Here is a 23959-nt window from a genome sequence, read left to right as displayed (position 1 = left end):
ACCAGGAGCAGAGCTGGTCTGATGGCATAGGGCAGGGATGAGAACCAGGAGCAGAGCTGGTCTGATGGCGTAGGGTGTGGCTGGGTGACCAGGAGCAGAGCTGGCGACGTGCAGGGCAGGGTTTGGTGGGCCGCCGTCCTCAGGCTTCTGGCTCTGTGGTTCCCAGGGGCAAGATGAAGAGGATCGCCTTCCAGTTCACGCCCTACAGCTGGGTTCGCTTTGAGTGGAAGCCAGCCTCCAGCCTGCGTCGCTGGCTGGCCGTGTGTGGCATCATCCTGGTGGTAAGGCTGGGCTGCCTCACGACGGCGCGGTGGGCAGGGGTCCCGAGCAGAGCTGGTGCTCACCCCTCCTCCCACTAGTTCCTGCTGGCGGAACTGAACACGTTCTACCTGAAGTTCGTGCTGTGGATGCCCCCGGAGCACTACCTGGTCCTCCTGCGGCTCGTGTTCTTCGTGAACGTGGGTGGCGTGGCCATGCGTGAGATCTACGACTTCATGGATGACCCGTGAGGGCTGCCGAGAGCCGGGTGGAGACGCTCCCATGGGCGGGGGGTGGGGGAGCGGAGCTCAGGAGGCCGGGGCCTAGGCGAGGCCGCCTGCAGGACACTGTGGGGCTGGGGATGCTGAGCCCGCTGCTGCCCCTGCAGGAAGCCCCACAAGAAGCTGGGCCAGCAGGCTTGGCTGGTGGCAGCCATAACGGCCACGGAGCTGCTCATCGTGGTCAAGTATGACCCCCACACGCTCACCCTGTCCCTGCCCTTCTACATCTCCCAGTGCTGGACCCTCGGCTCTGTCCTGGTGCTCACCTGGACCGTCTGGCGTTTCTTCCTGCGGTGAGCGAGACGGGGCGGGGCGGGGCAGCTGGTCCCGAAGGAGGGCGGCTCTCCGGGTCTCCTGGCGCAGGGGCCGCGGGAACTGGGTGGTCTTGGTGTCTCGCCATCTGTGCCCCAGCCCTCTGGCTGCCTCTGTGGGAGTGGGCCCCCCTCCACCTGGGTGCGCCCGCTTGGGCCTTTCCTGACCCAGCCCTCGGGCCATCGCTCTGCACGAATGGATCCAGGCCACGGCTGCCATCCAGTGCCAGGGTACCCGGCCCCCACCCAGCCCATCCTGGACCTCCACAGGGACGAGGTGCCAGGTGTCCGTGGGCCCATGGGGGGCTGGTGTGGGAGCAGGTGGTGACGCCGCCCCCTGCCCCCAGAGACATCACCCTGAGGTACAAGGAGACCCGGCGGCAGAAGCAGCAGAACAGGGACGACCCAGGCAGCGCCGTCGGCAATGGGGACCAGCACCCGCCAGGGCTGGACGAAGACCTGCTGGGGCCCAGGGCGGCAGAGAGCGAGGGAGCACCAGCTCCAAACTGACCTGGGTCGTGGCTGCCTCACGAGCCTCCCAGAGCCCCAGCCTCTGTGGCCACCTCCCTTGTGAGTCCCACCGGGAGCCACGCACCTGGCCTCGCCCTCAAGGCTCTCTTCTCCCTTTCTCCATGTGCTTGGCAAGGCTCAGGGCAAGGGTGGAGGCGACCCCGGCGCAGTCTCTCCGTGTGCACGCATGTGTGCGTGTGTGCTCGTGTGGCCACCTGTGGCATGCACGTGTGCTCTCGGCTCCGAGGCTTCTCCAGAGCCGGGAGCTGGCTGGCGTGGCAAGGGTGTGCTCTGGGACAGCGGATCCCTCAGGAACCAGGTCCTCCCTCCCCCTTCTGCCCAGTCAGCCCCGTGGCCTCTGGCCTACCAAGTTCTGTCACCCAGCTGTGGTGTGGCCCAGGCAGGGACATCTCGGTACCATTTCTGCACTCTGTGGGCCCCAGGTGCACTGAGGCCCAGAGGAGCCTATGCTGGCCCCACGTGCATCTCCCAGCACCTGTGGGGCGTCGTCCACAAACACTCCGTGGCTGAGAGCAGCAGATCCAGCAGTGACGCTGAGCCATCTCCTCCGAGTCTTCCTTTCACAGACTGCCCTGGAGGACGTGTGGATGGGGCTAGAGGTCACTGGACTGGCCTTTGGGACATCCAGGCAGAGCCGGGGCCCTGCTGCCTCCACGGCTCTGAGTCGAGGGTCATCTTCACGAACAAACAGAACCAATAAAGTGATGGAAGTCCGAGGCTTCAGCCCTCCCTGTGGCTCCCCGTGTCCTGCTTTGGGGTCGGGTGCAGCCTCCCCGGCCTGCGCTCATGCCCAGTGCCCACTTGGGGAAAACCACACAAAGGACGGGAGGACTTAGCAGCCCCTCTGCTGGGGCTCCAGGTCCACCCACCCCTGCCGCGTTTGTTCCTCACTGGGAGGCCGGGCTGGAGACCGCTGGCCAGTGGACACAGGATGCCTGGGGAGGGGCCGCTGCCTTCTCAGGCCAGTTTTTTTGAGATGGAGTCTTGCCCTGTCTCCCGGGCTGGAGTGTGGTGGCGTGATCTCCACTTACTGCAACCTCCACCTCCCAAGTACCTGGGACTACAGGTAACCGCCACTCCGCCTGGCTAATTTTAGTATTTTTAGTAGAGACGGGGTTCACCAGCTTGGCCAGCCTGGTCTTGAATTCCCAACCGCAGGTGATCCGTCCACCTTGGCCTGTCAAAGTGCTGGGATTACAGACCTGAGCTACCCCACCTGGCCAGACCACTATGCTTAAAACTACCGTGAAAATTTGCAAACACAAGTGGGAAGAAAAGGGGTCTCCTGGGCGCCGTTCCTCGCCGTGGGCATGGGGTAGGGGGTGTGGGTGGCAGGTTACAGGGTCTCCTGGGCGCCGCTCCTCGCCGTGGGCATGGGGTAGGGGGTGTGGGTGGCAGGTTACAGGGTCTCCTGGGCGCCGCTCCTCGCCATGGGTATTGGGTAGGGGGTGTGGGTGGCAGGTTACAGGGTCTCCTGGGCGCCGCTCCTCGCCGTGGGCATGGGGTACGGGGTGTGGGTGGCAGGTTACAGGGTCTCCTGGGCACCGTTCCTCGCCGTGGGCATGGGGTACGGGGTGTGGATGGCAGGTTGGACACAGCCTAGGGGGACCCTGGGAGCCAGATGCACCCTCAGCCCCTGCCCTTCCTCGGGCCCCAGGCTTCAAAGAGCTTTACTGATACTGCTTTTGGGGAAAGTCTCAACCCGTTAAGTCATGAGGCTGGAATATGGAGCAGCTTCCTGGGCTCCATAGGGTGGCGTGCTGTGGCCACGGAGCCTCACCCAGCAAGTCCCTTCACCACGGTCACGGCCACTCACACCTTTGGCCTCTGCAGCCTGCCCTGCCCCACCCTGCCCTGTCCGCCTCTGCAGGATATGCAGGGCCTCAGCATTCTGCCCTGTGCAGGTGGCAGTAGGACCCCTCAGGAGAAAATGCCACCTCATCTTCCCACTGCAGGGGCCCCTCCCCTCCCGCACACCCCGAGTCCCACACCTCCCCATCTGTCACTCCATGCTGTGTCCCCGCTCACACCAAGCCACGTGTCTGGGTGGGTGGGTGGAGGTGGCGCCCTCCTCGCAGTCCCGGTCGCAGCCCCTGGGAGCCCTCCTGGCAGCTCATCAGGCCCAGACAGCACCCACGGGCTCCAGTTCCTCACACCAACAGCCAGTCCAGGCTCACCCTGGGTGTCTTACCCCAGGCAGGCCTGGCACCACCCATTTCCCCAAAGAGCCCTGTTCCTCTCACTGGGGGTCACGGTTACTTAGACGCTAAGATTCTGGGTTACGTGTTTTATTTTTTTTTTTGAGGTGGAGTCTCAGACTCCATCTCCCAGGCTGGTGTGCAGTGGTGCAATCACGGCTCACTGTAGCCTCCACCTCCCAGGGTCAAGCGATTCTCCTGCCGCAGCCTCCCAAGTAGCTGGGATTACAGGCACCGGCCAGCACATCCGGCTCATGTTTGTATTTTTAGTAGAGATGGGTTTCATGTTGGTCCAGCTGGTCTCAAACTCCCGACCTCAAGTGAACTGCCCACCCCGGCCTCCCTCCCAAAGTGCTGGGATTACAGGCGTGAGCCACCACGCCTGGCCCCAGGTCACTTTAAAGAGCTTTATTGGGCCAGGCCAATGGCTGACACCTGTAACACCCGCACTTCAGGAGGCCAAGACCAAGAGCACCAGCCTGGGCAACCTGGCAAGAGTGAAGCAACTTAGGCAGAGAGCAGCTCATGCCAAGTGGCATGGTGCACCCAATACCAGCACCCTCACAGGGACCCCAGGAAGGACAAGAGCCCCTCCTGCCAAGAAAGTGTTTTAATGAATATGAAGTGTCCAAAATATACTAGGAGAAATAAGCTGATCTAAGCGTTTCTCTTCAGATCTAAGATACGCAGGGTGAGAGCCCAGGGGTGCCTTGAGGCCGGTTGTCCAGGGAGAGCGGGTCTCAGGAGCCCGGCGGGGAGGAAGCGTCTTAGGAGATGATCCTCAGGGACGGCTTCTCCTTCTCCAGGGCCTGCAGCTGGTTGTCCATCTCCAAAGACCAGTAGATGTCGTACAGGCTGCACGGGCCAGAAGGGAGGCATAAGAAGGTGTCCTCGCCCGGCCCCACCCACCCCCCCGACACGCCCACACCCCATCCGGCCACGCCCACACAGCCCAGATACGCCCACACCCCGCCCAGCCCCACCCACACCTGCCCGCCCCCACCCACCCCTGACACGCCCACACCCCGTCCCGCCCACACCCCATCCGGCCCCCACCCGCACAGCCCAGGCACGCCCACACCCCGCCCGGCCCCGCCCACGCGCAGGCACGTACACCAGCTGCTCCAGGAGGCAGGCCGGCTGCCGCACGCTCCCCATCAACGCCAGGATGCCCTCGTCCCCCAAGCAGTTGTTGCTGAGGTCCAGCTCCCGCAGGCTGTGGTTGGCCAACAGGGTTGCGGCCAGGCTGCTGCAGCTGCTGTCACTCACGTCACAGTCCCCCAGCCTGGGTGGAGCGGGACGGGGATCAGGTGTGTGGGTAACCCCCCATGCAGGCACCGAGGAACGAGAGCTAAGCAGAACTCTGACAGTTAGGGCTTGAGGACTGTCTCACTTTACAGCGTTACTACTCAGCTATTTCCTTCTATTTAATCCTTTATACAATCCTGTAATAGTTTACAGAAATAGGGCTTGAAGTCTCCCTTTATATAATCCTCTTTATAATCATATAATAGTTGATAGTATGAATGCCTAAAGAATATCTCCCTACATATATACCTATAATTATATCTTAGCTCATAATCGGAGGAATGCCTAGAGCAGACACAGTGCAGAGCATGATTTAAGGGAAAACAGTTATACCAGGACAAGAATCCACGGCCCAGGCGGCAGCGTTCAGTATCGTAAAGATACCCGCTGTATGGCAGGCTTGGGGCAAGAGCCACTCCTCCTGATAAAGGAGCTGTAGGACCTTGCTCCAGTTCTTGTGGAAGGTGCCCTCGGACCGGCAATCCACCTTGGTGACTGTGAACTTTATCAGCTCTAGCTACTGTGCTGCTCGAAAAGCATCTTCCCACAGAACCCACTGGAAGCTGCCAGAAGGTGGCGGTAACCCTGACAGCTCTGTCACTGCTGTGTGACTTAAAGCATCCTCCTATAAATCTTCTTAGAAGTAGTTTCCCATAGATAGAAGTATCACACACTGCACCCTCTTCACTGCGCACGGCCCACCTCCAAGCCTCGGTGACCTAATGGGGGGTGGACCCCTCACTGCACACGGCCCTTGCCTTCATGGGAATCGGCCCCTTGCTGTGCACTGTCCACCTCCTGGCCTAGGTGACCTAATGGGGGTGGACCCCATGTTTTATTGCTCACGACCCTATCACTGTCCTTAAAGATGACTTCACTCACTGCCCTGCCCCCTAACCTATACACAATAAATACTCACGCTTCTGGACATTCGGGGCCTCCCCTAACTCCGCTTATAGGTGGCGTGGCCCCCGAGCCCAGCTGTGGTTTCCTTGTACTTCTGTGTCCTGTCTCTTTATTTCTCGGACCCTGCGCCTCAGCACAGCATAAGGCTCACCCCACGACCCTGTGGGGCCCTCAGCCCTGCAAGGGTGCAGGCATGCCTGGCACTCCACTGACTGGGCGTCCTGGTCCTGGGGGCACGGGGGAGGCCAACGCCGCAAAGCCCAAGCTCTGACGCATACATATTCTCGGCTGCTCAGGACCCTCGGGTGGGGCCATTCCCCAAGGCTCGGCCTTGGCAGCTTGTCTCAGGGTCCCTCTGTGGCCCTGGGCGGGTGTCCGCCACAGACAAGGCAGGCACACACAGCCCCTCAGCAGGGCACAGCAGACTGACTCCCTGAGCAGCTCCCTCCTCCTATGAGGGGGAGAAAGGACCAAAGGGAGACAATGTCCACCCACAGAGCCACACCCGCCCCCTGCTCCCCGCCGCCTCAACACTGCCTGGCCCCGTTGGGCTGAGAGGAGGGGCCACAGAGACCGAGGGCAGCTGTGTAGGGAAATGAGGGACGGCGTGGACGGGCCTGAGGAAGGCACAGTGGACAACGGACTTCAGGCTTCCAAGAGAGACTGGGTTACAGGCCAGACAAAGGACGGTGGAGAAAACCCGTCACTCACTCCCCAGGGTGCAGCCGGCAGGACCCCCACCCCAGCAGTGGCTCAGGCAGACAGGCCCGCAGTGACCACGACCCAGGGCTCCTTGCCCCACCCGGAAGGCCCACAGGGTCCCGGCAGCCAGGATGGCATCCCGAGAGGGAACTAGAAATCCGTCAGGAGGAAGCCCCCGGGAAACGCCACAACTCGGCCTGCCCAGCCCCCTGCCCAGGGCTCCCAGGCCTCACTCTGCACTTGGTGCCCAGCCCAGGATGACCAGCCACCCATGGAAAGCCCCGGCGAGAGGCACAGGTGAAGCAGCACACAAAAGACAAAACACTGATGGTGGAAATTCAGTAGACTGCTTGGCGAACGAGAACATCTCCCAGAAATAAGAACAAAACCTCGAAGAGACAGAACATTTGGAGAACACAATTAGCAGGCCAGTCCAGGGGACCTCATGACAGGCTCATGGGCACACCAGAAAGAAAGGGGCCGGGTGCGGTGGCTCACACCTGTAATCCCTGCACTTTGGCGGCCGAGGCGGGCGGATCACCTGAGGTCGGGAGTTGAAGACCAGCCTGAGCAACATGGTGAAACCCCATTTCTACTAAACCTGACCAATTTGGAGAAACCCCATCTCTACTAAAAATACAAAGATCAGCTGGGAGTGGGAGGCTGAGGAAGGAAAGTTGCTTAAACCCGGGAGGTGGAGGTTGCAGTGAGCTGAGATTGCACCACTGCACTCCAGCCTGAGCAATAAGAGTGAAACTCTCAAAAAAGAAAAGAAAAGAAAAAGGAAGGAGAGGAAACAACCACCAAAGGCATAATACTGTCTTAGGAGAACCAGGTATCCAGCACAATAAAAGAACCAAGGCACACATCAAGGCAAAACACATGGAACCCCCAAACACAATGGGCAAACACATCCTTAAAAGCTTCCAATGAGAAAAAGCACATCCTGCACACAAGGTCATGGTGGCTCACACCTGTCATCCTAGCACTTTGGGAGGCCAAGGCAGGTGGATCACCTGAGGTCAGGAGTTTGAGACCAGCCTGAGCAACATGGTGAAACCCCATTTCTACCAAAAATACAAAAATTAGTCAGGCATAGTGATGCACCCATCATCCCAGCTACTTGGGAGGCTGAGTCTGGAGAACTGCTTGAGCCCGGGAAGCAGAGGTTGCTGTGAGCAGAGACCACACCACTACACTCGTCTGGGTGACTAAACTCCATTTCAAAAAAAAAAAATCACAGCAGATTAAGAATCAGAACAGCAAAGTCCTCCCTGGAAGCCAGAAAATGATGCAGAAACACCTACCAACTCTACGGGAACATCTGTAGCCCAGAATTCTATACCCAGCTGAAATTGTAGCCCAGAATTCTATACCCAGCTGAATTTCTAGCCCAGAATTCTATACCCAGCTGAATGGCCCAAGGGCAGAGCGGATGCACAACGCCTCCAAAAGTTACCTTCTGCAGAACCTGTTCTTAGGAAGCCACAAGACAACGTGCTTTAACGGGAGGAAAGCTGGGAAGACATCCTGACCCGGGGTTCCTGTGTGGCAGGAAGGTGGGTGGGGCTTCCAGAAAGATGGACCACAGGGTGGCCAGGGCAGGCTGGAGCCCCATAAGGTTACCAGGCTTCATGAACCAAGACCTCTGACTCTAATCAAAGTTAAAATGAGAACTAAGCCAGAGTGGTGCCGCCACCCTGCCTTCCCCAGCACACGAACACCCATGCTCTGACACGTGTTCTCACACAGATGCTCGTGCTCACAAACGTGCACATGAGCTCCCAAATATGCATACTCATGTCCCTCACACACTCACCAGAGTGACCGCAGCACAGAGCCGGGCTGGCCCAGGCCCTGGCAGAGCTCCTGCACGCCTGCGTCCCCCAGCCTGTTCTCGCTTATCTGCAGCTCCAGGAGAAACTTATTCTGGGCCAGCACTGAGCTGAAGTGGGAGCAGCAGGCAGCTGTGAGGCTGCAGGACTTCACCCTGTGGACGTGGACAAGGACTGACGCCTGGCAGGGGCCCAGGCTGGCCCACAGCTGCGACCAGCCCTTCCCCTAAAGGCCCCACATGGACCTGAGCAGAAACATCCGAGAGCCTCCCAGCTTGTCAGCACCTGCCGCTGGTCCTCAGCCCCAAGCGGTGTCCCCACCAAACCACGGGCTGCTCCCCGGCCCGTGCATTCTGAAGGTCAGAGCTGAGCCCAGCACCTCCCCTGGCCTCCTCGGTCACCCTGGCCCTCTCTTGGGTGACAGGGTCGCATCCCACCAGCCACACTCACCACAGAGACTCCAGCTGGCAGCCAGACTCCAGCAGGCTCTCACACAGCAGCCGGGCACCCTCGTCCCCAAGGTTGTTGCCAGCCAGGCTGAGCTCCTTCAGGCTGTCCTTGGCCCTCAGGACACGGCACAGATCCACGCAGCTCTTGGCGGTGAGACCACACTCCCAGATCCTGTTGGAGACAGACACCCGTGGACTTTCCTCAGCACTGCGGCATGGCCTGGGGTGAGTCCAGGGGTGGGGGAGGGACGGGGGAGGGCTCCAGGGACAGCCCGAGCCCCTGACCCTCTGGGAGGAGGCCTTGGGGAGGTGACTTACCACAGGGTCCTGAGCCTGGAGCTGGGGTGCAGCAGCCCTGGGCATAGTTCCGCGATGCCCACATCGCCCAGCTTGTTGTTGCCCAGGGCCAGCTCCCGCAGGGAGGCCTTGGAAGCCAAGATGCTGCACAAGTCCCTGCAGTTGTCCGAGGTGGCACCGCATTTCTCCAGCCTGGGATGCAGGTCACACCTGAGGCACACCGGACGCCCCCGCCCATACCCTGCACACCCCCCAAGGCCCAGCGCCTACTTGAGCGTCTCCAGCTGGCAGGGGGAGTCCTTCAGGCCCTGGCACAGCGTGCGGACGCCGGCCTCGTCGATGTCGTTGTTGCTGACCGTGAGCTCCTTGAAGTCTGGCTTGGCCCTGAGCACCGAGGCCAGGTGCTCGCAGCCGGCAGAGGAGAGACTGCAGTATTCCAGCCTGCGAGGCAGAGCGAGCTCAGCGCCACACAGGAATGTGCGTCAGCCGAGGGCACGATGCCAGGGAGTGTGGGGGTGCTGGCGTCTCTTCCGCCAGCCTCCTCCTGCCTGGGCACCAGCTGGGAGTGCTGAGGGCCCCCTAGAGACTCATCCAGGGTGGCTGGTCAGGGACGGCCAGCCAGAGGCTCAGGCCTCTGTGGACACTGGCATTCATTCACGCTGGAAACCCCTCACTAACCAACGGCCCCACCTCAGACTCTGGGACCAAACCAGGCCCAAGAGAAAGAAACCAGCCTCCAGAGGGCCGGGCCGCCTGCCATGCCGGCTGTGTTCAACTCACGGTGGCCGGGCACCCCACACACTGGGGTGCTGAGTGCAGCCTGACTCAAGGCCACACCTGTTCCCACTGTCAGGTCCCAGGACAGCTGCTGCTTGCCAAGGGCAACTGGAGGGGGAGGGAGGGCAACGACGGAGCCCCCTAGGGACCCTGTGACCTGAGTCCACTCATCACGGCTCCTCTCCTGGCAGACGCCGTGCTGTACAGGGGCTGCTGGAGTTCAGGCAGTGGGGGCACACCCCGGGAAGGGCACACACTCACTGCAGCTTTTCCAGGCGGCACTGGGGGTCCAGGAGTCCCTCACAGAGCAGCTGCAGGCCCGCATCTCCCATGGGGTTGTCGCTGAGGTGCAGCTCTTGCAGCGTGGGCAGGGAACGCAGTGTGCCAGACAGGACTCCGCAGCCGGCCACCGTCAGGTAGCAGCTCTGGAAGCTGAGCAGATCTGGCTGTCAGCAGGGCTCCCCTGAGCCAGCTACTGCCCACTTCACCTGCCGGAGCCCGGAGCCTGGAGCCCAGAGCCCGGAGCGGCACCCTGCAAACGGCAGGCCTACACCTACTCCTTCCCTGGACGGGATCTGGGGTCTCCAGGCCGGGAGCAGGGGGCATACGTGTGGCTCAGCCCAGGGAAGCCTTGTCTGCAGAAACCCCTTCAGCAGGGGTCCAGGAGAGCCAGCCAGAGGCTCAGGCCTCTGTGGACGCCAGCATTCCAGGGATGCCGGAAGCCCGGGGATGGCGGGCAGGACCAGACCTTGGGCGCAGGAGCTGAGACAAGGCAGGAGGGGCCCTGTCCCACCGCTGTGAGGCCACCAGGCCTGTCTGCCTGTGGCTGATGCCGGAAGTGCCCGCTGCCACCACCTGTCTGCCCCCGACGCCGGGCCACCAAAGCAGGCCCACCTCACCTCAGCTTCTGGATCTTGCAGGAGGAGCTCTGCAGGGCCTGGAGCACGCGGTGCACGCCGGCATCGCCCAGCTCGTTGTTGCGCAAGTTGAGCTCCGTGAGCGCAGGGTTGGCCTGGAGGGCAGAGCTGACGTCCTTGCACTGGGCCTCTGTGAGGCCACAGTCGTCCAGCCTGCGACCGGAACCCAGGGTCAGGTGGGCCACGGCTGGCGCCGGCCTCAGACCCCACCACCCCCCACGCGCGGGGGACGGCGAGTCGCACGGGACGTTGTAGAAGCGAAACGTGAGCTGTGAAAGTTCCCTGATGCTCGCACGCGGGCAGACGTGTGCCTGGCCTAACGCGTTCTTCACTCCGACCGTGCGGCACTGACCTCCAGGTCTGTCTCCAGGGAAAAAGCAAACCTGTCCGAGGAAACAGCTACGGGAGCTGCCTGGAACAGGCACGTCTAAAAACGGTAACACCAGCTTCTAGTGTGATCAGTGAACGTACTCAAGTGCTTCCTGATTGATGAGTAACTGAATAAATGCAGCTAAGAAGAAAACCAGGTCTTGCTCACAAAAGAATGACAACTGATAAATGTGGAGAAGAGGACCAGGCGCGATGGCTCACGCTAGTAATCCCAGCACTTTGGGAGGCCGAGGCAGGCGGACCACGAGGTCAGGAGCTCGAGACCAGCCTGACCAACAAGGTGAAACCCCATCTCTACGAAAAATACAAAAATCAGCCAGGCATGCTGGCGTGCACCTATAATCCCAGCTACTAGACAGGCTGAGGCAGGGGAATCGCTTGAACCCGGGAGGCGGAGGCTGTGGTGACCCGAGGTCAAGCCATGGTGCTCCATTCTGGGTGACAGAGCACGACCCTGTCTCAAAAAAAAAAAAAAAAAAAAAAAAAAAAAAAAAAAAAAAAAAAAAAAAAAGGAAAAAAATCACAAAATCCTAACGAGACAGATGTCACGGGAACCACTGTCCGGCAGGAGCCTCTGATGTGTGCTGAATGCGGCAGGTTGAACGCAGACGCGGGGTGAGCAGAGCCTCAGCAGCCCCGCCAGCCCGCACCTCAGCAACCAGGGGTGCACCTGTGGTGCTAGAACTCGGGAGGTTGAGGCAGGAGGATCGCTTGAGCCCAGGAGGGGGAGGCTGCAGTGAGCCACGATTGAGCCACTCCAGCCTGGACAACAGAGCGAGGCCCCGTCTCTAAAAATAAGAATTTAAAGTATCTCTCGAAGGCACTGATCAGTCACAGAAAGAAAAGCGTGACGTCACAGCGGAGAGGGCGTCAGGATGTGCCCCGCAGGCCCTACAGCACCTCGAGTTCCTCGCAAAAGTGCGTGGCTTCCACCAGGGGAAACCATCAGACACACCCCAACAGAGGACACCCTACGTCCGCCTGGCCTGACACTCGGACCACCAAATGAGGGGACGGTCACAGAAGGGAGAGGGGAGAGGGCTACGGAGACGGAGGACAGTTAGCGGAAAAGGGCAGGGTGGGAGAGGAGACGGCCTGGAGGTGCTGGGCCGGCACCAGGGTCCCACACACACAGGACCGCCTCACCAGGGAGAACAGTGCGGTCCTCCCAACTCCTCTGCCAGCCTGATGCTACTTCAGATAACCAGTTAAAAAGTGAAAAGATGAGGCCCACGCAGGCGCTCGTGTCCTGCTGTGAAGCCGCTAGGTTTGTGAGGACCTTGAGGGCCAAGGACTCCCATCCCCCAGCTTGGCAGGGACAGCCAGTGCCCACGGATGCCCACTAAGGGGGCCCAAGCTGTGTCCTGCCCTTGTGTTCCCAGGAGAGGAAGAGGGGCCAGACACTGGAGCCAGAGACCTGCTGGCTGGTGCCCGCCCACCTTGGCCCGCGCTGCATGAGCCCAGATTGATGTTACATTCCCAAACGGTTGAAAAGCAACACAAGAATCACATTTCACACACGTGGAGGCTGCACGGAATTCACACTCCCCATCTATAAACAAGGCGTTCCACAGCTGCGCACCCTTCAGAGGGAGCTGCCACCCGCAAGCCTGCCCCTGCCGGTGCCCCGAAGCCTCCCGAGGGCAAGTGTACCTGACCGCCTGGCACCGCTGCAGCAGGGGGAGCAGCTCGGCCCACCGAGCGTCGCTCAGCTCCTCGCACTGGATGTCCACGCACTGCATGTCCACACTCATGGCAGAGGTGGGGAGTGGCCTGGGTTAGGGGCAGAGGGAAGAGAACGTCTTGGCGGAATCCTCTCATCGTTTTACCGGCTGGAGAGTCTGCAAATTCTGCCACAGGGCTGACGCTTCAGGAGGAGCCACAGCCTCTCCCGGGCCAGCACTTCCCACCTTTGCCTCCAGGAGCAGGGACCAGACCCACCCCTGGAAAGGCCACCATGGGCAGCAGAACTTGGGGACACAGATGCCAGCCCACCTCCTGACTGATGCCACCCAGCCTGTGGGCACCTCCTCCTGCCCCACAGAGGCAGGGACAGCAGCAGCCCAGGAAGCCCGACCTCTCATTTGCCTGGACAAGGACAGGGTAGGGGTGGGTGGTCGGAGACCTGGGCAGGGGAGCAAGGGGGCCTGTGCCTCACTCTGGGGACAGGCGGACTGGGTGGTCCAGGCAGGCTGCCCATAAAGCCGGAGACCTCCCAGGATGCCGGGATCCTGGACCCCAGCACCCCCCACACGACCAGGCTCCACAGCCCTGAAACAGCTGGCAGGAGGGGCACCAGCCACAGTGTCCCGGGCAGGGCAGGTGGGGTGGGCACTCAGGGTGTCAGCTTCCATGCCCCCTTCTGGGGCCGGGGACTCTGCACCAGGCCAGGGCAGGTTCCCTGCCCCACAGCACGCCAGCCTACACAGAGGATCGGCTGTCAGGCTAACTGGGAGGTCAGCCGGGGATGGGCACAGCTGCCACACCCTGAAACCTCCCCAGGGACAGGCACAGAGCCTGAATGAATGAGACCGGCTGTCCTGAGAGCCCAGCTCAGGCACCCACCTGCCAGGGGCCTGGGGAAGAAAATGGTCAGGCTGAGACAGCCACCCCAAAGCCTGGTAGGGGGATACATTCCCAGAGCACCTGCCAAACACTGGCCTGGGGGCCTCAGCAGGGCGGGAACCTGGAGAGGAGGGGGGACCCTGGAGGTAGCAGTCCTGATGCCATGCTGGGGGGGGTGCAGTAGGGAGAGGGCTCTCATCCAAGAACCACAGAAAGCGGGCCGGACGCACTCCGGGAATGACGAAACCCCAGCTGCCCTTCACAAAGACAGCACACAGTACAGCGCAGAGGCTGCCGCCGCCCCAAAACCCCGGCTTCCTGAGGCTGTGTGCCTGGCACCCCTCCCAGGGATGGTTCTGAGGCCGCCAGTCCACTCTGAGTGGAGGGAAGAGGCCCCTGGTACCAGCCGGGAGCAAAGAGCAAGGCTGCGTTCGGGTCCACACGCCTCAGCGCCGGGCCTGCAAGGACGCTGTGGCAAAGGGCGGTGACACCCCACGGCCCCACATGGAGGAACAGAATCCACCCGGCCCCAAGCGTGTGAGCAAACCCGACCAGGGCGTGGCCGCCCAAACCCTGACTCCAGAATCGAGTCATCCGGAGGCACTGTGGGCGGAAGGGGGGGAAGCAGAGCCTTAGGCGGCTCCCCAGGCTGCACACGCTCCCCGAATCAGCCTGACAGTCCTGTGTCCTCTGCACCCAGACGAAGGTGACCCCAAGGTGTCTTCCTCCTGAGAAAGCTTGGTGGGGGCTCAGGGTGGCCAGCACTCCCGTGACCATCTGAGACTAGGGCTGTGGGACGGGCTTGGTCCCCACCACTCAGGCTTGGCCAGACCCTGCTGTAGCCCCAGGGCTGCACCCTGGAGCCAGGAGGCACATCTCAACCTGTGCAGGACTGAGCCCACTTAAGACCCCATGAGAATGTGGGTGTGTCCGCCCTTCTCTGTGCCTGGAGGAGGCCCCCACTGCCAGCCGGCAGCCTGCTATGGTTGAGGCCCTGACGGTCCCTTATCCACAGACCAGACCTTCTCAACCTTGCGGGAGGTCTCCGCAGGGCCCGAGGCCTGAGCCCCACCCTGGGGAGCCACATGGGAGGGAGCCGTCTGGAGGCCACTTCAGGTCCTTCCATTCCGATGTGACCAGGTCGTGGACACAGCGACCACTGGGGGCACAGGGGCCCCACTGTAGGGAGACACGGGCCACGCTCAGGTGACACGCAAAGGGTCTGGACCCTGTGACCCCCGCCCCCACCCCGCGTCGGGTCCCTGAACCCGCTAGTTCTGGACAGCCTGCCGCGTACTAAAAGGCTGGGATGGGACCTCAGAAAAACACAGAGGGGCTGTCCCCTCCTCTCCGTCCCCGCCCACGCCAGCTCAGGCCAGGACGCTGACCCCGCGCCGCCGCAGACTCGAGGCCAGAGCCGCCCGGGGGTCATTCCGCACAGGCGGGGGCGGGGAGTCCACCCTGGGGGCCGCGCGAGCCCGCTGGTTCTCCCCACCTGACCCTCGGGGCCCACTCAGCCCCCGGGCTCGTCCCAGTTACTACCCGGCCTTCCCACTCCCCACCGGGCCCAGGGGGAAGCCTGACGGCCGCACCCCGTTAGCCACAGTCTGGCCCCAACTAGACTTTCCATTTAACCTCCCAGAACAGGCACCTGCACCCACCTTCCCCAGTCGTCCCTCCAGCTCCCTCAGCCCCGACCGCCCAGGAGGGACTGGCCCTGCCCCTTCCCACAGGCAGGCCGGATTCCAGGAATTCCCTAAACACTGAAATAAAGCAAACCTGAGACACCCCTTTTTGCTGCCAGACTGGAGACCGATGGCAACAGTTGATGATAATTTGTTGTGGCTGAGGTGAAATGGGCGAGACTGTGAGGAGGGTTTTCGGAGAGCAGCTGGGCCGTCCTGAAAACTTTGTAACACCCTCCGTTTCCATCAGGCAAGAGTTCTTCATGCCTGAGCTTGGGAAACATGTTCAAAAATCTTTTGTCTGGTCCCGCCTTTCTGGATCAAACCAATGTGCGACCTGGTAAAAGCCCCGTGAAACTGCGTACCTCAGCCATACCTCGGCTTTCTGTTGAAACTGCTCTCTATAACCCAAATGTGAATAAGTAATTAAGGACTGTAATTTCCTTCCTACCCAGACAATGTGTAAACAAATGCTAATCTTGACTTTCGTGAACCACTTAAGTAACAATCAGAATGTCAAAAGTCCCCTGGCCCTCGGGGTGTCCGGAGCCCCTCACCCTCATCTCTGCCCAGGAGGTGATTTACAGAATCCACCAGCCCTCAGAACGTCTGAAGCCCCTCACTCCCGAGGTGGTTTTACGGGTATAAAAGGTCTTGACACCCTCCTTTCGGGGCCGCGGGTTGGAGAGACGCGAGTCCTCTGTGGCCGACAGCAATAAAGACCCTGCAATTTGGCGTAATTTTGTCTTGGTGTTGACTTTCTATGCTCAGGCCAGTACAACAAATGTATCTTAAGTGTGTTCCGTGGATGTCTCACGTCTCTCTAAAATACATAAAACCAAGCTGCATGAAAAGTGACAGTGCAGAATTTATTAAAAAAAAAAAACCCGAGGCCGGGCGCAGTGGCTCAAGCCTGTAATCCCAGCACTTTGGGAGGCCGAGGCGGGTGGATCACGAGGTCAAGAGATCGAGACCATCCTGGTCAACATGGTGAAACCCCGTCTCTACTAAAAATACAAAACATTAGCTGGGCATGGTGGCGCGTGCCTGTAATCCCAGCTACTCAGGAGGCTGAGGCAGGAGAATTGCCTGAACCCAGGAGGCGGAGGTTGCGGTGAGCCGAGATCGCGCCACTGCACTCCAGCCTGGGTAACATGAGTGAAACTCCATCTCAAAAAAAAAAAAAAAAAACCGAGCTGCCCCAACAACCTCAACACATATTCTCATGATCTCCTGAGAGCTGTGTCACCGGCCACACTCACTCATATCTGGCTCAGAATAAATCTCTTCAAATATTTTACACTAACCATTCTTTTTTTTTTTTTTTTTGAGACAGACTTTCACTAGTTACCCAGGCTGGAGTGCAATGGCGCGATCTCGGCTCACCGCAACCTCCGCCTCCTGGGTTCAGGCAATTCTCCTGCCGCAGCCTCCCAAGCAGCTGGGACTACAGGCGTGCGCCACCATGCCCAGCTAATTTTTGTATTTTTAGTAGAGACAGGGTTTTGCCATGTTCACCAGGATGGTCTCCATCTCTTGACCTCATGATCCACCCGCCTCGGCCTCCCAAAGTGCTGGGATTACAGGCGTGAGCCACCAGGCCTGGTCTATTCTTATCAACAGTAGTTTTTAAAAATAAAAATGGCCCTGAAAGATGTCCACATCCTAATCTCCAAACCCCTGCTGTCATCTTAAAAGAGACTTTGCAAATGTTGAGACGCTAAGACTACCCTGGGGTGTCTGGGTGACCTGCATAAAATCATGAGGGTTCCTATGCAGGAGGCAGGGAAGACAGGTTTTCACGATGGAAGGAGGTCACCTCCAGAAGCTGAAAGCGGGAAAGTAGATTCTCCTTGGGAACCTCCAGGACTGGCCTTGCCAATACCTTGACTTTAACCTCCTAAAACCCACTTTGGCCTTCTGAGCTCCAGGCCTATAAAACCACCTATCTGTGGCAAATTTTTTATAGCAGGGATGAGAACATAGCTAACCGCAGCATCCTCCTCCAGGGCTCAAGTGATCCTCCTGCCCCAGCATCCCAAGTACTGTCGGGCACCACACAACTGGCTAATTTTTTCTACTGTTTGTAGCGATGGGCGTGCACCACTAAACTGGCCAGGCTGGTCTGGAGCTCCTGGGCTCAAGCGATCCGCCCGCCTCAGCCTCCGAAAGTGCTGGGATTACCAGAGCACCCAACCCAATGTAACTTTTTTTTTTTTTTTGAGACGGAGTTTCACTATTGTTCAGGCTGGGGTGCAGTGGTGCAATCTCGGCTCACTACAAACTCCGCCTCCTGATTTCAAGCGATTCTCCTGCCTCAGCTCCTGAGTAGCTGGGGTAACAGGCCCCTGCCACACACCGGCTAATTTCTGTATTTATAGTACAGACGGGTTTTAACCATGTTGGCCAGGCTGGTCTCGAACTCCTGACCTCAGATGATCCGCCCGCCTCGGGCTCTCAAAGTGCTGGGATTACAGGCTTGAGCCACCGCGCCCGGCCCCAAAGTAACTCTCAATGGCCACATCCTGTGTAGTCAGTCTCCTGCTTGTCTGCGGTTTACTCAGCTAATCACTAAGACATTTAAAACTCACTTCGGATTTTTAGGCTTTCCGCCATTCTAGAAGAGGGCCCGCCCGGTTCCAAGGCCCTTCTGAAACACCGCCAAACCGCCCTCCGGCTTCCCGAGGCGCGTGGGCACCTTGGCTGGGGCCTCTCCGTCGTCTCCGCCAGCCCTGGCGACAGCCCCGAGCCAGCCCCCCAGCGCCGTCCAGTGACGTTCTCCTCCGCGCAGCACCAGGCGGCAGCCTCGCGGCCCGACATCCCGTCCCCGGGTGGCGCGGGGCGAAGCTCCGCAACGAAGGGCGGGGGACCCTCCTTCCCCGACCGAGACCGCCCACCTTTCCCCAACGCCCAGTGGAGGGCGCCGAGCGGGTCTTCGCCAGGCCGGTCATTCCCGGAAGGCCGCTTCTTTGGGGGAAGAGGGTCACGGCTTACGGGATTTGGGGAGGGGCGCTCGGCGCGGCCAGCGGTGGTCACGCGGCTCGCCGACACCCACGGAACCAGGTGCTCGGCGCGCGAGGACGAACCACGCAGGCGCAGCCGCGCCCCCGCGCAGGACTTCCGGCGCGCCCCTCGGGGCAGCTCGTGACGATGGCGTCATCAGGGCGAGCCACCGCCGCCGGGCCGAGCCGCTGCCCACCTAGCCGGCCCCTGCCCCGGCCTCCCCGACCCTGCCCCGCCGCGGAAGCACGTGTCTTGCCGGCGCGGCAGGGGCCTCCGTAGCGCCGAGCGCGCGTCCAAAGGAAGCCCCACCAAGGGTGGCGCGGGGAGGCCTGGCTACAGGCTGACGCACCGCTGGCGCTACTGACCTCGGGACGGCTGGCGGACGGTCGCGGGCCTGGAGACCGAGAGCTAGATGGCCGACTTCCTTCTCGAGCGTGCGGAACGGGATGAATGAGTCGACCGCTCCAGCCGCCAGAGTCAGCGGCGCAAGCGTGCTGGAGCCGGAGGGTGGGCGTGGCTCGATGCCGGGGGCGGGGACTGGTGGGCAGCGCTCGGCGAAGGGGCGGGGCCTGGCGGGCAGGGCTCGTTCGGGGACGGGGACTGGTGGGCGGGGCTCGGTGAAGGGGCGGGGCCTGGCGAGGCACAGTGTTGGTGCCCGGGCAGGCTCTGGTGAGCGCGGCTCGGTTCGGGGTCCGGAAGTCTCCTTTGGGGGCGGGGCCTCCCCTGGTAGGCGGGGCCTGGTGGGCGCTGGGGCGGGGCCTGGTAAGCGCCGGTGCGTGTTGTGGGCCGCCCGCGGGCCGACGTGTCTCCTGGGCGCGGTGGCTCACGCCTGTAATCCCAGCACTTTGGAGGCCAAGGCGGGCGGATCACCTGAGGTCGGGAGTTCAAGACCAGCCTGACCAACGCGGTGAAACCCCGTCTTTAAAAAAATAATTTAAAAAAAGGAAAATTAAAAATAAATAAATAAATAAAAAGAATCCTGGGAGGAGGAGGCCGGAGCCCGGAGCTGCGGCGCCGTTGGAAGCGGAATCCCAGGCGCGGGTCGAGCCTTGCTGGGGTGCAGCGCGCGGCCCCCAGGGAAAGTGGCCGCCTCGGGCCAGAGGGATCCGAGAGGAGCTCCGCGTGTTGGGGTCGCCACCTCGGTAGAGGAGCTCGTTTGTGCCGAGCTCGCGACCCCCGAGGGAGCCGCGGCCCCGCGTCCTCGCCGCCCGTGCTCGTGGGACTCCCGCCCGCAAGGCTCGCGGAGCTTCGGCCTCGCCCCGGCGCTCTGAGCGCGGCCCGAGCGGCTCCCGCGCCCCCTCTGCGGCCGACATCCGGACGGTGCTGCGCGCTGGGGGCGCAGGCCGCTTTCCAGACCAGCCTGGGAAACGCAGAGCGCCCCCGCCTCCACGAAAAGTGGGTTTAAGTTTTTGACGAGTCCCCCATTCGCAGAATTGACATTTTGGCAGATGAAGATGGCAAGTAAGGAAGCTGCCACATTCGTTCTTTAGCGACGTGTTAAACCTCTGCTCTGACTGCCTTTCTTACTTCTTTCGGGTCTCGCTCCGCCGCCCAGGCTGCACTGCAATGGCGCTCCCAGCTCACTGCAGCCTCCGCTTCCCGGCTCCAGTGACCCTCCCACCTCAGCCTCCCGAGGAGCCGGGACCGCAGGTGCCACCACGCCCGGCTGATTCTTCTGTTGTAGGTACGGAAGAGGGCTCCCTGTGTGCTCAGGCTGGTCGTGTACTGAGCTCAAGTGATCCTCCGGCCTCAGCCTCCCATAGTGCTGGAATTACTGGCATGAGCCACTGCACTCAGCCTGTTCATCTTTAAAGGTGGTCCGGCGGGGTGCAGTGGCTTAAGCCTGTAATCCCAGCACTTTGGGAAACCGCAGAGGGCAGATCACCTGAGGTCAGGGGTTCAAGACCAGCCTGGCCAACATGGTGAACCCTCGTCTTTACTAAAAATACAAAAATTAGCAGGACATGGTGGCGCGCACCTGTAATCCCAGCTACTAGGGAGGCTGAGGCAGGAGGATCGCATGAACCCAGGAGACAGAGGTTGCAGTAAGCTGAGATCGCGCCACTGCCCTCCAGCCTGGGCAACAAGAGTGAAACTCTCAAAAAGGGGGAAAGAAAAGGAATCTCCGTCTCAAAAATAAGGTGGTTCCCGCGCGCGCGCGCGCGCGCACACACACACACACACACACACGGGCCGGCAGGCAGCCCCCCAGGCTGTGGCCCTCATTCTGTACATGTGACCAGTAGCTGATTACTTAACCTTCTAAGTTTTGGAGGCTGGATGTGAGGTTTAGAACTCGTCACGGGAAGCTAGAAGGGTGCTGCCAGCTGATTCCTGGCCTGGCTGTCTTGACTGCTGCAAGAATTACATTTTTGGGAAAGCTGCTAAAATGTTCTGGTTTCACTTCATTCTTTTCTATGCCATGACCTCTTAACATTTGTTCCTGGCAGTTCTCATAAGAGTGAAGAAAATGTAGACCCGGCGTGGTGGCTCACGTCTGTAATCCCAGCACTTCGGAGGCCAAGGTGGGCGGATCACCTGAGGTCGGGAGTGAAACCCCGTCTTAAAAAAAAAAAAAAGAGTGAAGAACATGTTAGAAACGGCCGTTGGGGCTCCCTTTTCTGACACCCTGTGGGGAAGGTGCCGGGGTATGTGCGGGCAGAGTCCAGCACCAGCACCGTGTCTGGCCAGGCTTCCCTCCTGGACAGTACGGCCACAGCCCCTGAAAGGATGTCTTCCTTTTTATTTTTGAACTTATCAGCTCCCCTAGTTATGTCTTTATCTTATTTTTAAACTTACCCAGTTCACTCAGTATGGAATTTGGAGTATCTGAAATAGTCCCAGGCCGGGCGTGGTGGCTCACACCTGTAATCCCAGCACTGTGGGAGGCCGAGGCGGGTGGATCACGAGGTCAAGAGATCAAGACCATCCTGGTCAACAGGGTGAAACCCCGTCTCTACTAAAAATACAAAAAATTAGCTGAGCATGGTGGCACGTGCCTGTAATCCCAGCTATTCAGGAGGCTGAGGCAGGAGAATTGCCTGAACCCGGGAGGCGGAGGTTGCAGTGAGCCGAGATCGTGCCATTGCACTCCAGCCTGGGTAACAAGAGCGAAACTCTGTCTCAAAAAAAAAAAAAGAAATAGTCCCACCCCCAGTTTTTGGTTTTTGTTTTTTTATTTGAGACAGAGTCTCACTCTGTCGCCCAGGCTGGAGTGCGATGGCGGAATCTCGGCTCACCGCAACCTCCACCGCCTAGGTTCACAAGATTCTCCTGCCTCAGCCTCCCGAGTAGCTGGGATTACAGGTGCATGCCACCACACCTGGCTAATTTCTGTATTTTTAGTAGAGACAGGGTTTCACCATATTGGTCAGGCTGGTCTTAAACTCCTGACCTCGTGATCCACCCACTCAGCCTCCCAAAGTGCTGGGATTTCAGGCGTGAGCCACTGCCCCTAGCCCACCCCCAGTTTTATACACCGCCCCGGAGCTGACCGCTCTCGCCCACTTCTGCTGGGTCCTGGCCAACTCCAGTGTGCTTTTCCTTCTGATCCCGCCCCATACAGGTCTGATGGCTGTTACCCTTTCCCTCCCCGCCTGCCGCCCTCTGACACAACCAGCCCCAACGGGCTACATGTTAGTGTCAATGGGGAGCTTTTACACTCTCCATGAATGGGAATCCAGGGACAGGCTGAGGCAGGAGACCCCTTGTGTTTATGAGGCGCCGTCTAGAGAAAGTATTGTGGTGCTGAACGCCTGAGTCCCACCGAAGGGGGAGATGCAGCAGGGTGACTCTGGGTGCAGAGACCCTGTGCCTGTTCTACTTACAGCTGTATTCAGGCCAGGCGCGGTGGCTCACGCCTGTATCCCAACATTTTGGGAGGCCAGTGCAGGCGGATCATTTGAGGTCAGGAGTTGAAGACCAGCCTGGGCAACATGGTGAAACCCCACTGCTACCAAAACACCAAAAAATCAGCTGTGCGTCGTGGCGCATGCCTATAATCCCAGCTCCTCGGGAGGCTAAGGCAGGAGAATCACTTGAACCCTGAAGGTGGAGGCTGCAGTGAGCTGAGACTGCAGCGCTCACTCCAGCCTGGGTGACAGAGTGAGACCCTGTCTCTAAATAAGTAAATAGATCATAAGTTCATCTAAAATGCCTTTTTAACTAAGTATATGAACAGAAAGTGCATATAACGTTAAGTATAGCGCACACTGGATTTTCACAGGCGACGTGTGAAACGGGAAAGCGCTGAGGATGAAGTAGCAAATATTTGGGAATTCTGCCTGGTTGGCGGCTGTTCCGGGTTCATATGTGAGTGGTCACGTAGTTGGCAGTTTTTCTTTAACTTACACTGGGAGTGACCGGCTGAGTTTTGGTGACAAGATTGCTCTTAAGGTTTGGAATGTAGGGTATGCCCTGATTCATGGGCTAAGCTCTGCCACCTAGCAGGAGGCGTTCACGATAGAGCGGGCTGAGGGGAAATCGTGGCATCCCCATATGGGCTCCTCACTGCAAGTGACAAGGTCTTGGCTGTAAGCCACCAATTTCAATCAGACAGGAAGCAGGCCAGTCAGCAGCACAGTGTACGCTTCCGGAGACCCACCTCTCAGGTCCCAGGCATGACCCGCTCCTTCCCTCCTGCACAGAGGCAATCAGACACTCCTACAGGGCCTGTCGGACACCGAGTTCACCTCTGGGAAGTGAAAGATACTCAGAGCACCAGCCACCACCTCCCCCGCAACACACACACACACACACACACACACACACACACGGCGCTGTGGGGCACGCTGTGCAATGGTGGGACACGGGAGGTCTCCATTGGTTAACTCAGTGAGGTCAGGTGACTTTTTTTTGAGACGGGAGTCTCACTCTGTTGCCCATGCTGGAATGCAGTGGGGTGATCTCAGCTCACTGCAACTCCCAGGTCCCAGGTTCAAGTGATTCTCCCACCTCAGCCTCCTAAGTAGCTGGGATGACAGGCGCCTGCCACCACGCCCGGCTAGTTTTTGTATCTGTAGTAGAGATGGGGTTCCACCATGTCGGCCAGGCAGGTCTCAAACTCCCGAGCTCAAGTGATCCGTCCGCCGGCAGCCGTGGCGTCCAAGGGTGCTGGGATTATGGCGTGAGCTTTCTTGAGATGGAATCTGCTCCTGGTGAAGATTTAGAATATTCCATAAACTTGGCTGGTACAGCAGCAGTAGGTTTGAGAGGATTTTCCAATTGTGAAAGAACTCCTGAACTTCTGTGGACAAAATGCTGCCATCAGCATCATATGCTGCAGAGAAATCTTTTGTGAGAGGAAGAGGCAGTCAGTGTGGCCAGCTTTATTGTTTTATATATATATATATATATATTTTTTTTTTTTTGAGATGGAGTCTTCCTCTGTCACCAGGCTGGGGTGCAGTCTCGGCTCACTGCGACCTCCGCCTCTTGGGTTCAAGCGATTCTTCCACCTCAGCCTCCCGAGTAGCTAGGACCACAGGTACATGCCACGACGCCCAGCTAATTTTTTTTTTTTAGTAGGGATTGGGTTTCACCATGTT

General features: G+C 59.6%; 2 protein-coding genes across 4 annotated transcripts in view; one reads left to right on the top strand and one right to left on the bottom strand.

The window, feature by feature from the left end:
• PTDSS2 (phosphatidylserine synthase 2) overlaps window positions 1–2111 on the top strand; it is a 40817-nt gene extending 38706 nt beyond the window's left edge. For 2 of the 3 annotated variants that reach the window (XM_037731136.1, XM_017507885.2), the window contains 4 exons: window positions 167–281; window positions 360–505; window positions 647–832; window positions 1198–2111. In XM_037731136.1, the coding sequence (XP_037587064.1) occupies window positions 167–281; window positions 360–505; window positions 647–832; window positions 1198–1360 (610 nt within the window). In that variant the 3' untranslated portion in view covers window positions 1361–2111. The remainder of the gene's footprint in view (window positions 1–166; window positions 282–359; window positions 506–646; window positions 833–1197) is intronic. The other variant, XR_001818849.2, reaches the window with a different exon arrangement.
• Window positions 2112–4174: 2063 nt separating this feature from the next.
• Window positions 4175–18940, bottom strand: RNH1 (ribonuclease/angiogenin inhibitor 1). The gene is made up of 10 exons (XM_017507884.1): window positions 18779–18940; window positions 12814–12933; window positions 10753–10923; window positions 10115–10285; window positions 9347–9517; window positions 9098–9268; window positions 8781–8951; window positions 8315–8485; window positions 4694–4864; window positions 4175–4434 (listed from the first exon to the last, which is right to left on the bottom strand). Exons 2-10 carry the CDS (start codon window positions 12912–12914, stop codon window positions 4347–4349), a joined length of 1386 nt encoding a protein of 461 aa, XP_017363373.1. The 5' UTR covers window positions 12915–12933; window positions 18779–18940; the 3' UTR covers window positions 4175–4346.
• Window positions 18941–23959: the final 5019 nt, after the last annotated feature.

This window comes from Cebus imitator, unplaced genomic scaffold (assembly GCF_001604975.1).
Source record: "Cebus imitator isolate Cc_AM_T3 unplaced genomic scaffold, Cebus_imitator-1.0 Scaffold384, whole genome shotgun sequence".
NCBI classification, from domain to species: domain Eukaryota; kingdom Metazoa; phylum Chordata; class Mammalia; order Primates; family Cebidae; genus Cebus; species Cebus imitator.
The sequence above is the reverse complement of the archived record's forward strand: the minus strand, read 5'-3'. Positions and strand labels throughout refer to the sequence as shown.